This window comes from Olea europaea, chromosome 1, assembly GCF_002742605.1.
Source record: "Olea europaea var. sylvestris chromosome 1, O_europaea_v1, whole genome shotgun sequence".
NCBI classification, from domain to species: domain Eukaryota; kingdom Viridiplantae; phylum Streptophyta; class Magnoliopsida; order Lamiales; family Oleaceae; genus Olea; species Olea europaea.
The window spans coordinates 10532604-10549621 of NC_036237.1; the positions used below are offsets into that span (position 1 = coordinate 10532604).

Sequence of the window (17018 nt, forward strand, 5' to 3'; positions counted from 1 at the left end):
CAAACGGGGTCGAGCCTTGTTTGCCTTGACAGCACAGCAGAATGGTGGTGTGAACGAAAACATCGGATTGCAATGATATGGAAATGTTTGGTATACAAAGTTGTTATTAAACTAGAAATTAAAGAAACAATCATAGTGAAACCAACCGCTTTTAAATTTACGATCAACAGTTGGTGTCATTGGCGATTGTTGTAATCTAAGCATTGTCAGGGTTAACAATCTATGCATAGTCAATGATCACTAATAATGTTTTTATCGATAATCTGATAGAGAGTGCATAATGATAGTAGATTGTATTGTTGTCAATAATTCTATTTGAATCATTGACAACTATTTCTATTAAAATCATTGACAATAAAATCATCTACGGACATCTATAGAATTTTTTATCGGTGGTCTTTGCTTCTTTTAATCATTTTCATAATTATTATGGAAAAAACTTCTAAGCACTAGAGCCACCTTTACTCCCATACAAGATTATAACAATGCTAAATGACCTTTGATCAAATTCCACGTAGGATAAGTATAGAATGGATTAATCACATTCATTTATGCAAATAAAATTGGCTTGGGGAAGATGGGCTCTTGGTCTGAATTACCAAAAGAAAGGGGACTTGACAAAAAGGAGTGTGTTATTCTCGTCCAAATGACAATCTTATCACATAGACTAAGTTAATAAATAGAATGTGTTATAAGCTCTTCGACTAACACTTTTTTTTCCATATCAATATTCACCCAATCTCTATCCAATTACATCTCTTATGTAAATCTAATTGTACAATGATTTAAGTAATAAAGCGTCTTAAAATAAAAACCTTTATGTCATCTTTGTTATTATACTGAGACATTCTCAAAATTATCTTTCAGGATAATGTATGACTAACCATTTTTATCAGCATATTATCTATCAAAAAAATTCTAGTGATGCAAATGACACAGTAATTTTAATACTTATGTTTCTGTTGAATTAGATGCACATTGCTTTCGAAAGATTGCTTGTTTCGATTCTCGGACAAGCATGGAGGACGATATTCATTGTTAGTCGAGTACTCATTGATGCTAAAAATGTTGACTGTTTGCTATTTTTTTAATATTTAACGTAAAAATCAAAGATTCAAAAATACTTTATCACGAATGGGGTGTGTGTGTGTGTGTGTATGCATAGGTGTATATATGTATAAGATACATGAAAAGTAACCATAGTTGAGTTCAAATGGTGAATCAACCATAGTTAGAACCCTAGTTAGGGTTAACCCCAAAAGTAGTTGTAAATAAAAGCAAGCCCATGCCCATCTGTCTTTTACAATTATAGAAAAATTTTGGGCATTTTCAGATTTTCTTCGGGGGGTTTTGACCAAATTTTTCTAGCTCTCCACAGAAATTCTCCCCATTTCAATTTGGTGGGAAAAAAGAAAAACCACAAATTCAACTCCAGGCCTTCAGATTTTTATTTTAATCGGTAATGATTTCTTTTATTCTTTACATTTTTTCTGAATTTTTAGGTTAATTAGGAATTTGGTACTGAATCTAGGGTTTCAATCTGGAGTGCTGAAGTGAAAGAAGGAATTTGAAAAAGGAATTTTTTTTTTTTTTTTTTTTTTTTTTTTTTTTTTTTTTTTTATGGGCTTCGGATCTATTGCAATCTCAAATTTTGAATTTTGAGTGTGATTTGGGATTTGTGAATTTTAAATATTTTTTGGTAATTTTTGCTAGCTGTTGTTTTTTGGGATTTACTTTACCATTAGAGCTGTTATATTGAGTTCATGACATCGTGCGTAGAGATTATCAGAATTTAAATCAGACAATGTGTTTCTCCAACTCAATTACCGTTGAGTCGATTTGCTGCGTTCTCTGCAATTTGCTTAAGTGCCATTGGACTGAATTGTCTTTATATTTCCTTCTCGTTGATATCGAATTGAGAAGGAACTTGCAATTCGAACTTGGATTAGAGTTTTATGCTTGTCTGAAAGAACATGTGCGTGATGACCCCAATAGCCAATCTTTTCTCATTTTTTATGTACTGCTCCAACCTCCGTGGTAGACATATATAACTTAATCCAGTTCTTGTAAATGATGGTGCATTAACATACACCTGTGCATTTTACTTGTAACCTTCACTTTATCAAAATTTGGCTTAACTTTTGTCAAATTGTCATACTCACTTCAGTTTATCTTTTCCTTTGAATCGGGTATTTGATATTTTGATGGATCTTTATTGTTGAGAGGTCCTTAGGGTTTAAGTTCAGGTATTTGTTCTTATGTTCTTGCTGGTTTTTGGGTGTGTGTACAGTTAACATGCCATATTAAGACTGTACCAAAAACGGGTGAACAGTTGGGAACCAAGTCATTTTAAAAATATGGAGTGCAATAGAGATGAGGCCCTCCGTGCAAAGACAATTGCTGTGGGCAAGTTAGAGAAGAAGGATTTTGCTGGCTCTAAAAAAATTGCCTTGAAAGCCCAAACATTGTATCCAGGACTTGAGGGTATCTCACAAATGTTGACAACACTTGATGTGTATATTGCTGCAGAGAATAAAATAAGTGGGGAAGTAGACTGGTATGGAGTGCTCGGTGTCAACCCTTCAGCTGATGATGAAACAATAAGGAAACAATACAGGAAGTTGGCTCTCACTCTTCACCCAGATAAAAATAAATCTGTTGGTGCTGATGGTGCTTTTAAACTTCTTTCAGAGGCCTGGAGCTTGTTATCTGATAAGGCTAAGAGGTTGGCATATAACCAAAGGAGGGGTTCTAGAGGATACCACCAGAAAGTTCAAATGCACGCTGGTGGACCATCAGCAGCATCCAGGGCAAACGGATTTCATAATATTGGAAGTAGGTCAACATCTATTACAAAGACCCAAAACAATAGTTCAAGGGTATCACCTACATCAGTTCCTACTCCGTCGTATCAAAGAACTGATACTTTCTGGACTATTTGTCACAGATGCAAGATGCATTACGAGTATCTTAAGATATATCTCAATCACACTCTTCTGTGTCCCAATTGTCACGAGGCCTTCATGGCTTCAGAGACAGCTCCACCATTCAACTTTTCTAAATCATCAAATCCTGCTTCTCGCCAGCGGAATCAGAATTTGAATAATCATGCAACTGCTAGAAATCATGTTGACACGGGAAGCAATGCTGCAGCTGGTCAAAAATCAGGACCTGGACAAGCAGGTCCTAATGTGTATGGGCATAGAAGCTACCAGCAGGCTCCTCATTTTGGCCATACAGATCCTTCTATATCGACAAAAGCAGCAAATTCTGTTCAGCAGGCACAGGCATTTCCTGAACCACCTGCTAGGTGGGAAGGAGAAACAAAAAAGCGAAAAATAGATGACTATTTTGGTGCAAAAACTACATATAACGTGGCCATGGCAAATGGAGGTTTTGCTAGTGCAGGTGCATCAGGATCAAGGATCTATGGTTTCTCTGGCACTAATAGTAAACCCAACAGCACCAGAGACCTGACCCCACTAGAAATGCGAAATGTGCTAATGGAGAAGTCTCGAAAAGAGATTCTGAAGAAGTTGAACGAATGGAGATTGGTGACGGCAACAAAGGCTACAGATAAAGTGAAAGAGAAGGCAAAAGAGGGCAAGAGAAACAAACACCGAAGCACCAGTGGGCATGATCAGAATGGCAATGGTGGGCTGTCTATTCGCATGGTAGCAGATCGAGCTAACAAGTGTCTTGTTAGCCATTCTGCTGACACTGCAGGTAAAGAGGATAATGTGGCAGCACCCATGAATGTTCCAGATCCCGATTTTCATGATTTTGATCAGGACAGAGCTGAAAGTTCATTTGGAGATAATGAGGTTTGGGCTGGTTATGATGATGATGATGGTATGCCGCGTTTCTATGCTCTGATTAGTAAGGTAATCTCAAGGAACCCATTTAAGGTCAAGATCAGCTGGCTTAACTCAAAAACCAGTAGCGAATTTGGATCTCTGGATTGGGTAGGTTCAGGTTTCTACAAAACGTGTGGTGAATTTAGAGTTGGCAGATATGAAATCTGCAAATCTATCAATTCTTTCTCCCAAAAGGTTAATTGGTCAAAAGGCCCACGGGGGACTATTCTAATATTGCCTACAAAGGGTGATGTTTGGGCACTCTACAGGAATTGGTCGCCTGATTGGAATGAGCAGACCCCGGATGAAGCCATACACAAATATGACATGGTGATGGTACTTGATGACTACAGTGAGGAACAGGGTGTATCTGTCGCTCCTCTTGTTAAGGTAGTTGGTTTCAAGACAGTATTTCGTCCAAATTTGGACCCCCAAAAGGTCAAGAGAATACCAAAAGAAGAGATGTTCCGATTTTCTCATAGGGTCCCGAACCACGTGCTTAGGGGTGATGAAGCTGAAAATGCTCCAAAAGGTTGCATAGAGCTGGACCCTGCAGCTACCCCATTGGAACTTCTTCTGGTGATTATGGAAACTAATGAGGTGCCAACGATGTCCCATGGTGAGAGTTCTAAGGAAGAGAAATTGCAGAGCTCTCCAGATACTAGGTTAGACGACATTGCTAATGTGACCACAGAGGCTCAGGAAGTAGACAGAAAACAGTCTGGAGACCGAGAAACTGGGGGAAATGGGCTTTGAAGGGTAGCCAGGGAAGCAGCGCTTTTTTGTACGATGCTGGTATTTTTTTAACAAATGTTCAGAGTGCTGGATAGACACCCAGTATATAGACCTTTTCAATTGCACAAGCCCCGAGTATAATTGAAGGAGAATAGCGTTTTGTTGTGGAATCGGAATTGGGTGCATACTTTTGTTCTTCGTTTTGAACTCGATAAATGTGGAGACTCTGAACACTTAAAAGGTAGATCAAGTCTAACCCCAGTTTTGACAGTTAAATTGAGTAAAATTATGAAGATGAAGAACTTCATTCTTCTTTACTGTCTAGGTAAAAGTGAATGCTTTCTGCCTATTGAACATCATGTATAAGACAGGAAGTGTATTCTTTGTCGTGTTACTTGATTCTAATGTTAAAAACATGGAATTCATTTTTGTCTTGAAAGACTAAAAACATTTGTAAGTCGAAAAGGTTCATTTATATTTTGCTGCGTCTTGGAATTGACATGCGCAAGTATTTATTTTTCTTTTGTTGTGATATACATATTTCTACCCTCGGAGATGCAAGTGGTGATCCGATGCACGGTTTTTTGTTTTGTTTCTTTGTTAAAATTAGCATAATTTTTCTTAGATGCAATGCGCCTCTTACATCAAAGCTAGATGGTGAGCTTATACAATGTGCACGGTGAGCCTTCTGGAATTATGAAAAGAGTCAACGAGACTAGGTATCTTATTCAGTATCCACTTGGATGGGACCACGTTGAACCATCTCAACTGAAAGTTTAAACTATTAGAATGAGACTTCATTTTTCTAAATTTATAGTTTGACACATCACAAGATCTGTGATGAGCAGCAAATTTTTATATACAACAAACTTATTGCTCGACCATACGGCAAAAATCACATATGATCAAGCTGGTGCATCTACAGGTGAAGACAATATTTTAACGGTGGTGCTAGTGGTACATAGGGGTGGACCTCCCGAATAAAATTTTTTTTATTCGGGTGAATTTCACACCCCATGTGAGAGAGGTGTACACGCTTTGGTACACTTCATTATGTACCACTAGATTAATTCATATTTTAAACACATAAACAGGATCTCCCACTTTAATGCTCTTCCTCTTCCCTTGAGTTAGGAATCAGTTCAGTACAAACCATGTTTTTTCCCAAAATATACCTGCAAAATTAAGTGCTTAAGTTTACACAATTAAGTAGATTTATATAAAAGTCGTCAAAAATGCCAGCTTTCTAGAGCTAAACTGATCTTCCCCTGCTGTTTCTTGTTTGGACGCAGAAGTGCGGAACTCTATCAGAACGGAAGTTCATAAGAGTCTCGGTAGGCTCAGAGCCTGCCACCGCGGTTTCTTGATTTATTATGGGTACCTAAGAATTATGAAAAATTTCAAGAACACGAAGAACGTTCCGGCATTTCAAAGAAAAAGATCAAGTTTTTGAATGCAGGAACTTAGAAACTCAATTTTCCAGTGCAGGAATTCATGGTTTATAGATTCCTTAGTAACAGAAAATCAGAATTTTGGCAAAATAATTTTAATCAGTCTGAAGCATTTGTATAAATACAGTTACTCTAAATGAAATTTTAATATGCAACGAACATATTCTCGAAGAATGATGACATGTTGATGATTTCGATATTTGACTAGTTCACCGCCTACTATATAATGAACAACTAAATTGACGGCTACTCAATACATCTAGAGCATGCTTAGTATCTAGTATTCGACAAGATTGAAAAGTAAAAAAAAAACATACACGAGTAAATGAATACCAGAATATCATGGAATTGTGAATCCTCCAAAAGAAAAACAGCATTGGCGCGCAACCTCTGAAAATGTTGCGAGGATATAAATGTTTGGAAAATTATTGGTGTACATTATGGACATTATAATGGTGTCTAAATGTTTACCTTAAAACGAGAGCATAGTTAGTTAAATTATTGATCTTGATCTCTGTTCATAAATCCTCGGAAAAGGGTTCGCATCTATTAACCTAACATTCGGGTCTTACCAGTAATCATGTCAACATATAATGGAAGAAATTCTGAAGTCTGCTTTGCAATAATATTATGAGACGATTTTCAGGGAGTTTAATTTCTTCTCTTTTCTATTTCTTCGTTTCATAAGAGTTCTTATTTGGTTCCCAATCGTCGAAAAATGCCTCATATGGCAGTTCAACTCGATTTACAGATTTTTTGTGCATATACGAGTGAAACGGGTCGAAGTCGATCACGTTTTAGTCGTCGGATCCGTGCATGCACAAAAATACAAGGGTCACTTTGAATCTAATAGTTTCTAAATTTTTTGAAAGCGATGAACAACGAAATTTGTTTGGACAACCCTTGTCTCGACTTAAATTTACCTCTATAAGTAGAGAATCTCAAATTTTTAGTAATAAAAGATCCAACTAGTAGTACTAATAATAACATTCATTTTGATGTACGAACAATTGGATTGGTCAAAATTAATAACCACTCGAATTAAAATTGACCACTTTTCAGGACAAATGAACTTCAAATTGGGTAAAATGGACCTTATTTAATTGACTCCAATTTTAAAGATGAATACTGCTATTTAGGTCAAATGAATTTCAAGATAGATCAAATAGAACTTGATGGAGTTTAATTGACTCTGATATAAAAGATGAATATATTAAATTAAAAATATATAAAAAGAGAAATCGATAATATGTATGTTATGCTATTATAATAATGTTAAGTTAGGCTCCTTTTTATTTTCTTTCTCGCCTCTGTTGGAAAATTTTCCAAGAGTATGCACCTCGATCAGCTAGAATTAAGAGAGAAGAAAATCATATATAACTTCTCGAGTGCAATGGCAATTTTATTCATGAACAATAATGAAGAACATCGCCTTCAAGTACTGGGTGAGCATCGCTCGACATAATTATTGCTTTTTTTTATTATTAAAAAATCGATAACCTTCCTCACTTATGAAAAGTAATTAAAAAGTGTTTTTTTTTTTTAAATTATAAGTTTTTTGAATCCTAACATTAAGTAACAAAATCATGTTAACTTTTCCAGCACAGTTCCTTTATAGTACAAGAGTGATTAATAAAATTTCAATTTTACCACTTCTCACTTGAGCTAGACTTGATTTCATTTACCAATAATTTTGACCATGCCAAGTAACAACTTTATCATAAAATAAAAGTGGGAAAATTTTTCCACCAGCTATATATATCGCATAAAGGCATTTCGTTCTATAGCTTGTATTTGTGTCATTTATTTCGGATTGGCGTGAAGAGAGATTCTTTGCATGGCATTAACATGGCTTGGTTCATTTATCAAGAGTCATGTCATCCAAAACATATCAAAATATTGACTAGCAAATGTGTTATCCAACGTTCACTACCAAACATGACAGTTTACAATCAAATACTATACCTAAAAATCCAAAAGTTCATTAGAAAAGCCTCAGATACTATCCAATCTTCTCTATCAAATATGAAAGTAATGTAGTTGAAGACCATAATTATGCTCTATTTGCCACTCTTTTTAGCACGCTTTCCTTGGCCCTTCTTTGGTGGCCCCCTGCCACGACGTTTCAACATTTCCAGCTTGTTTAAGCGCCTGTCCACAATCTACTAAATGAGGTTCGAAGAATAATTCAGACATGAAAACTCAACTTCAACCTAGTCAAAAGAGAGAGGAAAATTAAACAGAATCAAAACTTCAGTTTCACAGTCACTCTACATCATTAGCCTACGTCTTCCCTTTAAATATCTTGGAAATAGTCCATCTATTGAACTACACATGCAACTAATTGTAACAATATCCTTCCAAATCCAGGCACAGTGATTTTGACCTGATTTTCCTTTTCCACCTTTTGTCTCAGGGATATAAGAAAGATGAAATTTTCGGCAGGTGAGGGTTGATACGATTCTCGAACTTTTATGAAACTTTGAATTGGTTTCTTTTTCTTTTTATTGCATAACCAATATCTAATCTGCCTCCAAAAGTTTCTTCTAAACGATAGTCCATAAATGTCTTCAAACATCTTGGAGGTTTATAAAATATATAGGACAATGCTACATGCACATAATTTTTTCATCTAATCCTTTACCTACTCCTCACAATAAGGGTGGGAACCACATTTGGGAATTTTTATATACACGAATGGCCCGCGTGCCTTGTGAGAGGGGGGACAACTTTCGGTACCCCCAATTCGATATAAATAGAATTATTCAAATATATATTTCATGGAAGGTACACCAACCAATCTTTCTAAAATACTGTCTAGTTTACAGATAATCATTACAATATTGAACATCCACAAAAAATTCTGTAAGATTCGTTCTACTCTCTACCTTCCTATCCTAGATTGAAAATACCCAAAGGTAACAGCTAGTACATCAGAGCAGCATCTAATGCTTCAAAACACAATTAAAATTCATATAATACTTTAAAACCTTAACGTCCTTTACCATGAAAACAAACACATTAAGGAGCATGCACAAAAAATAGCCATACAGAGTGAGGTGATTTATTACTCTTGTTCTTGACGGGCCATGACGAGGGGGTCATCTTTCTTAATGTCATCAGGGTACCAAGAGGCCACCTTCTCACCAATAAGCTTCTTGCGCAGAATCTTGTGCGGAGATCTCTGCCCAGTTGGGTTGAGCACATGACCGAATATCCGAACCCTTGCCAATTCCATACTCTTTATGGCTGCATCAGCCAGTACATTCTTCATGCTCCTTAGGTTGCCGCTCATCTCTATGACCTTACTTCCTACCTCAATTTGTGAAAGAAACTGAGTTAATAATGGAACAGAACGTACATTAATAATTTGGATGGGGATAACTATCAAACAGTTGAAGTGCATTATGAGAAACTAGACTCTTAAATAAACTAATCGAAAGCACAAGGAGAACATGATTAAGGTTAAATTGTTAAAATAGAGAAAACAGGTACATAAATCCTGTTACAGAAAGAGAACAAAATAGACGCAGAAATGAAGACTTTATCAAAGAAAAACTACTTGTTTTTATTCATAACGTGACTGCCTTTATATAGGCATTACAACCAACAAACTTGATAGAAAAATAGCAACAACCAACCAATATCTATTGTTACTTGGGCATAAAGAACAGGCAAATGATAACCAAACAGAGTAAATTCCTAAATAATAGGACAACTCATTTATTATGCTAATAAAATAAAACTTCAACACCCTCCCGTAAACCGATGTCTGCAGAGATCAGTTTAGTTTAGGAACACCAATTTGTAATGTCCTCCATTAAGTAGCTCCAGCTTCTTTTGAAGAGCAGACTCCAAGCATTAATCTAAACTTTTCAAATACAGCTTTCTTGAGAGGTTTTGTTAGTATATTGGCCACTGGATTTTCATTTTTACAAAACACCAAATCAATCACACTATCATTGCTGAGATTGCGCAAAAAATAGTATCTGACATCAATGTGTTTGCTCCTTCCATGAAGAACTGGATTCTTTGATATCTTAATTGCTGAAACATTATCACAATAGATTGTTGTTGCTTCTTGCTACTGATGTTGAAGTGTTTCAAGCAATCTTCTCAACCAAACAGCTTGACAAGAGGATAAAGCTGCTGCAACATATTCTGCTTCTCTAGATGATAAAGTCACTATTTGTTGCTTCTTTGATGACCAAGTTACAACTCCAGAACTCATCATGAAAACAAAGCGTGATGTTCTCTTTCTGTCTTCAAGGTCTCCAGCATAGTCACTATCAGAAAAACCAAACAAATTCTCCTTTGTTCCTGCCTTATACATAATGCCAAAATCTACTGTGCTTTGAGATAACAAAAAATCCTCTTAGCAGCCAAAAATGATTCTCACTTGGATTCTCAATGTACCGACTGATTAAACTAACACCATGCATGATGTCAGGTCTTGTTGAGGTTATATGCATCAAACTACCCACTATCTGCTTGTAAAGAGTAGCAATTTATCATTTTTAATCCATCATCTCTCATCAATTTTATGCCACACTCTGTTGGAATATAAGCTGGGTTGCAATCCTGCATTCTAAACCTATTTAAAACTTCAACAACATATTTTTTTTGTGAAATAAATGTACCAGCGGATGACTACACTATTTCTATCCCAAGGAAGTAGTGCATCAAACCCAAATCCGTCATTTCAAATTCAGTCATCATACTTTTCTTAAAAAGCTCAATCATATATTCATCATTGCCGGTATAAATCGGATCATCCACATATAGACAAACAACAAGTAATTTACCATTACTTCCTAGCTTTGTAAAAAGTGTGTGCTCATGAGGACATTTGCAAAAGCCTTCTCTAGCAAAGTAAGCATCAATACGACTATACCAAGCTCTTGGTACTTCTTTTAGTCCATATAATGCTTTCTTCAATTTGTATACCTTTTTCTCACTGCCTTGTTTCACATATCCAAGAGGTTGGTCAATGTACACTTCTTCTTGCAATTCACCATGTGAGAATGCTGACTTCACATCTAGTTGATAGACCTTCCATAAATTTTTGGCAGCCATGGATAGAACTACTCGAATGGTGTCTAACCTTGCAATTGGAGCGAACACTTCTTTGTAATCAACGCCAAATTCTTGTTTGTATCCTTTTGAGACAAGCCGAGCTTTGTACTTGTCGATTTCACCATTCTTTTTAAGTTTTGTTTTATAAATCCATTTCATGCCAATGGACTTTTGTCCTCTTGGAAGTTCTGACAGCTCCCAAGTGTTGTTCTTTTTAATTGATTTGATTTCCTCATTAATGGCTTTTTGCCATTTTGGTTCTTTGACGGCATCTTGGAATGTGAGAGGATCACAATCAGAAAACAAAACAAAGTGACTAAGTGATTCTTTAGATTGACTAATGTCAGCTACCTCATATCAACCATCCATGCTAGTCTTTTTCAAGCCCGAAGAGAACGTGAAACTACTGCTGCATTGATAAGTTCATCAGCTTCTGCTACTACTGGTGAAGTTTCAACATTTGCACGAGCTTCATTTTGTGGATTTTTGGAGTCAGAAACTGCAGTAATCTGATTATGTAGAAGTCGTTGCCTTTTTTCTTCATTTTCTCCGTCAAAATCTACTTGTATTCGTTGTTTGTCATAGTTTTCGTCCCATTTCCAGAACCTTTCTTCATCAAAAATAATATCACGACTAATTACAATTTTCTTGGTTATTGGATTGTACAATTTGTATGCTTTTGACTTCTCACTAATGCCAAGAAAAATGCATTTCTCTCCTTTGTCATCAAGCTTTCTCCTTTTTTTGATCTAGAATGTGGGCATATGCTATACAACCAAAGATTCTAAAGTGGTCAAGACTTGGTTTGCGTCCATTCCAAGCTTCTTCAGGCATCACATTTTGAACAGTAAGAGTGGGACTTCAATTCAAAATGTGAATGCTCCATATGACTGCCTCAGACCAGAATCTTCTTAGGATACGTCTTTTTGCCAGAATAGTTCGCACCATATTTAAGATTGTACGATTCTTTCTTTCTGAAACACCATTCTGCTATGGTGAATAAGCTACTGTAAGTTGCTTTTGTATTCCTTGGGTCTCACAAAAATTCACAAACTCTTGTGAATTGTATTCCCCGCCACGATCACTGCGAAGAATTTTAATAGGTTTGCCTGATTCTTTTTCGACCAGTAACTTAAAGCTTTTAAAAGCTGAAAAAGCTTCTGACTTCTCCTATAAAAAAGAAACCCAAGTTTTTCGATTATAATCATCAATAAACGTTATAAAATAACGCTTATTACCATTTGATGTTGGATTGATGGGCCAGCATATATCAGAGTGAATTAGCTCTAGCACCTTCTTTGCACGCCATGATTTTCCTTGCGGAAAATGATCTCGATGTTGTTTGCCAACAACACAATCTTCACATATATTATTAGGATGGGTAATCCAAGGAATTCCCGTTACCATATTCTTGTGAGATAGTCTTTAAACCATTGAAATTCAGATGGCTATAGCGATAATACCAAAGCCACGTTGGATCATTTGATGCTACTGAAAGACAAGTCTATATGATCTGAATTTGTAGTGGAAATAGCCTATTTTGAGACATCTTAACCTGAGCAATTAAGCCCCTTTTTGGATCATAGATTTCACAAACGCCTTCCTTGATTGTAGCCGTGTATCCTTTTTATTGTAGCTGCCCCACACTTAACAGATTGTTTCTCAAATTAGGAATATAAAAAACATTTGAAATAGTTTCAATATTATCATTTTTTGTCTTGATTTGAATATCATCCTTTCCCATAATAGTGACTTGTGAATGATCACCAAAGCTTACAGTTGTACGAAAATCTTCATTTAAATGAGAAAAGAAAGACTTGTTACCACACATATGATTGCCACATCCAGTGTCAACATACCATATGTCGAGTTCCAACTTGTTGTCATTGACCTAAATAGCTATCAATAAGGTTTCTTCTTCTTTCTTTTCTACAAAATTTGATTTCTCCCATTTTTCTGTCATGAGGCAATTTGGTATAACATTCAAAACGGTAGTGGCCAAAGTTGTGATATCTGTAACACTCGATTCTGGATTTATCAACTTGCTGATTATGTTTCTCCCTTTGGCTTGAAAATTTGATTCATCTCGATGCCTCCAGCTACCATTTCCTCGACTTCCTCCTCTACCTTGACCTCGACCTCTTCCCCTTGAACTTGAGGACCCAACATAAGTGGAGGCTTTTAAAGCTTGCTCTTCTGTAGTGGTGCTTTAAGTAATCTTTTGTTCATGAACTACCAAAGAACTTTGAAATTCATCGAGTGACAGAGAATCTGTATCTTTAGATTCTTCAATTGAACAAACAACATAATTATACCTTGGAGCCAAAGAGCGTAGAATCTTCTCAACAATGACTACATCTTCCATCTTTTTACCATGGAAATGCATTTTGTTTGCTATCTCGATAGTTTTAGAACAGTAAGTAGTCACAGACTCATTATCTTTCATCTGTAGAGTTTCAAAATCTCTTCTTAAAGCTTGAAGCTGGGCACGCTTCACTCTCGACGAACCTTGATACTTCTTCTTCATTGAATCCCAAATTTGCTTGGAAGTTTCTTTGCTAAGAATTGTTTCCAAGATTGGACGATCAATTGCCTGAAACAAGCAGTTTTTTGCCTTCAAATCTTTCAACTTCAGTCCTTCCAACTCTGCCTTCTGTGCTTCTGGGACAACCATCCCAACTGCTTGTTCTGGTATCCCCGAATCAACCACCTACTAGTACTCCTTGGATCTTAAAATTTTTTCCATCAACATGCTCCAGTGGTCATAATACCATCAAAACGTGGAATTACAGGTTGCACGAAACTTTCAGAGGCCATAATCTTCCAGTTGTTGCTGTGAATACAACGCACTGATTTGTTATTTTGGAAATAAGGCTGCTACCCCCTTTTTTTGGAACCTTAGACTCTCTACCTTATTGGTTTAAGACTTTTAACATCAATTTCTCTCTTCTTGTGGCTCTGATACCACTGTTAAAATAGAGAAAATAGGTACATAAATCCTATTATAAAAAGAGAACGAAATGGATGCAGAAATGAAGACTTTATCAAAGAAAAACTACTTGTTTTTATTCATAATGTGACTGCCTTTATATAGGCATTACAACCAACAAACTTGACAGAAAAAATAGCAACAACTAACCAATATCTAGTATTACTTGGGCCTAAAGAACAGGTATATGATAACCAAATAGAGTAAATTCCTAAATAATATGACAACTCATTTGTTATGCTAATAAAATAAAACTTCAACATAAATCATTCAAAACAATCAAATCGAGCGTGAAATCAACAGAAAAATCCCAATAAATTCAAAACATCTTTTTACCCAAATAAATCTACATTACCTTCCTTCCAAGTTTGTTGATGAAGAATATACTTATCCTTGTAGAAATCACTGCAACACAAGACTAAATTGTGCCAAGAGGGTAATGAACCCAGCTACTTTTTCCCTCTACTTCACACTAAATTGTTCCCAAAATTTAGTGCAAGAGCAAGGAAAACCGCAAAGCCAATTACTGGGTCTTTGTTATAGCTGGATATGTAGTTATGGATTACACAACGAAGATTATGGGCTTCTACCGGGCTTTAGTTATACCAAATCGTGTACTTTAGCTTCTCGTTTCTCAAATCAAGTTTTATTCTAAGGATCATAACTAAGTTAATCTATTATTAATATTTGAGTGTATATCTAACTTCTAATAAAAAAGGTGGGAGATTCCACTATTCATGCAATAGTAAATGAATCCAATTTTACTATGCATAATGTTATTTTTTATTTTTTATTTTGTTTATGTCAAACAAATGTTCTTCCACACATCATCCCACTAGTATTAAAAAATAATTATATCAAACAAATGTTCTTCCACACATCATATTACTAGCATTTAAAAAATAATAATAAATTTAGTAAATATAAACTGTCATAAGTATTAAAAAAAAAACTCACCTCACAGTGCGCAGAGATGGCAAACCATGTGCAGAGTAAAAAAGAAAGAAAAAACTCTCCGCATAGTGCAGAGAGATGACAAACCATGTACGAAAAGTTGACAACTCTCCGTACAGTGTGAAGTAAAAAAAATCTCTCCATACAGCGCGGAGAAATGGCAAACACCATGGCAAAACCCTCCGCGCAGTGCGGAGAGATGTCATTCTGTGCGAACTCTCCGCACTGTGCGGAGAGTTGGCAAACTCTTCATACAATGCGAAGTGACTGTCACGTGCGTTGCACGAATTTTGTATTTATTGTGTTTTTATTAGTGTATGAATTTTAACTTTTTGGAAAGTTTTTGGAGCAATATCTAGAAATATTTCCATAATATAAGAAAATAATTGTAAATTATTTTTACAATTGCATAACAGTATTGTGTCATCTAGAAAAAATATACTTATATATTTCATACTTGAATGAGAAATATATGAGATTATACAAATTATTTTGCTTGTATTCTTTGATAGTGTTGATATGATTGAGTTGAATGTGAAAATTATATTTCTAAATTTTGTGTAATTCAATATTGAAAAATTGAAGATTGAGCACTATATTCATATATATTTATATTTTGTGCTTCATATATATTTAATATTTATTTTATACTTATGTTGAAAAAATAAAAATATGGAAATTTTTTTTTGAAATTCGGTTTGGTAAGTGAATGTGCGGTGTTCTGCATTCTCAATATTTGTAAGTATAAAAATCGGTATATAAAAATGCAATAAGCTGCAAATACGGTAAACAACATATACGGTAAGTTGCAAATGCGGTAAGTTGTTTGCAAATACGATGGACTGTAAATACGGTAAGTTGTAAATACGGTAGGCAACATAGATGCTAAGGTACAAATACGGTAAGTTGTTTGCAAATACGGTAGGCTACAAATACGGTAAGTTGCAAATATGGTAGGCAGCATATACGGTAAACTGTATATACGGTAAGCTATCTGCAAATACAGTGTAATACCTCGAACTTCACATTCTACATTTGGTCAATATGATTCATGCATTCCATGCTAATTACATTGTCATTTGTATCAATTTCCTGATTGCCTTCTCTTAAAACGATGCATTTGATCGTCAAGACTTTAAAATCTTTACATGGTGATAACCTTCGACTCTTCGATCTAGGTGGTGAATTTTATATTGAGCTATGATAGAAAGTTAGATTAACTAAATGTTGGAGATTGGCTTGGTAAGTAATGTAATATTTGAAAGGCCGAAAAATTGTATCAACGAAAGTTCAAGCTTTCCATTCAGCTAATCGAGGTCACCTTAAACCCTAGATAGGTAATTCACATATTTGGGACATGAGGGATGAAGTGACATTATCACAACGTAATAATATATGTCTCATATGACATTATAAATATTGAGGTGCGAATTGTTGAAATCGGTTGAGAATCGGGTAAGAAATTAAATGAACAGTTGAGGAATTGGATCTATAAAATACTTTGGGATCTTAATGCAAGTGAAATAGATTGTAAGCACATCAAAATAAACCAATGACACTTGATTTATACCTGCAAGGATAGATGTAAAATCAGAATTTAATCAAAGGAGACAACACCTACTTAACATGTGATGATTTGCCACTTTAACCTCTAATTCCTTCAACCTTAAGCCTCCAACATGTCCTATAAGTCCTTAGAATTTTACACAAGATATTTATAACTCTTCTAAGTCACATATGGCTCCATGTGGTGCAAGGGAGAAGTCAAAGTTGGCTGCAAGAATCCACCTCCTACTTGGACAGCTCATGCTAGGGGACTTTTTTCTTTAATATATAATTGCTTCAACATTAAGGCATAAATTTCGTGTCTAATCCCCAAGGACTTAATATAGGATAAATATATATCTTAAATATCATAAATGGACACAAAAATAATGGTAGAAAAGTCAAGTATTG

At 35.5% G+C, this 17018-nt stretch overlaps 2 protein-coding genes and 1 pseudogene across 2 annotated transcripts; 1 reads left to right on the forward strand and 2 right to left on the reverse strand.

Moving 5' to 3' along the window:
* The first annotated feature begins 1179 nt into the window (after positions 1-1179).
* LOC111393683 lies at positions 1180-5113 on the forward strand. Its single transcript, XM_023019348.1, has 2 exons — positions 1180-1459; positions 2291-5113. Exon 2 carries the CDS (start codon positions 2358-2360, stop codon positions 4611-4613), a length of 2256 nt encoding a protein of 751 aa, XP_022875116.1. The 5' UTR covers positions 1180-1459; positions 2291-2357; the 3' UTR covers positions 4614-5113.
* A 2827-nt stretch (positions 5114-7940) lies between these two features.
* On the reverse strand, positions 7941-9850 carry LOC111374751. Its single transcript, XM_022997777.1, has 2 exons — positions 9115-9850; positions 7941-8194 (listed from the first exon to the last, which is right to left on the reverse strand). Exons 1-2 carry the CDS (start codon positions 9447-9449, stop codon positions 8104-8106), a joined length of 426 nt encoding a protein of 141 aa, XP_022853545.1. The 5' UTR covers positions 9450-9850; the 3' UTR covers positions 7941-8103.
* Positions 9851-12708: 2858 nt separating this feature from the next.
* Positions 12709-13646, reverse strand: LOC111404194 (annotated as a pseudogene).
* Positions 13647-17018: the final 3372 nt, after the last annotated feature.

Coding starts and splice junctions, on each gene's coding strand:
- LOC111393683 (XM_023019348.1), top strand. CDS start 2,358: ATGGAGTGCAATAGAGATGAGGCCCTCCGTGCAAAGACAATTGCTGTG.
- LOC111374751 (XM_022997777.1), bottom strand. CDS start 9,449: ATGCACTTCAACTGTTTGATAGTTATCCCCATCCAAATTATTAATGTA. Junction 8,195..9,114: donor ATGGCCCGTCAAGAACAAGA/GTAATAAATCAC, acceptor GATTGTGGACAG/GCGCTTAAACAAGCTGGAAA.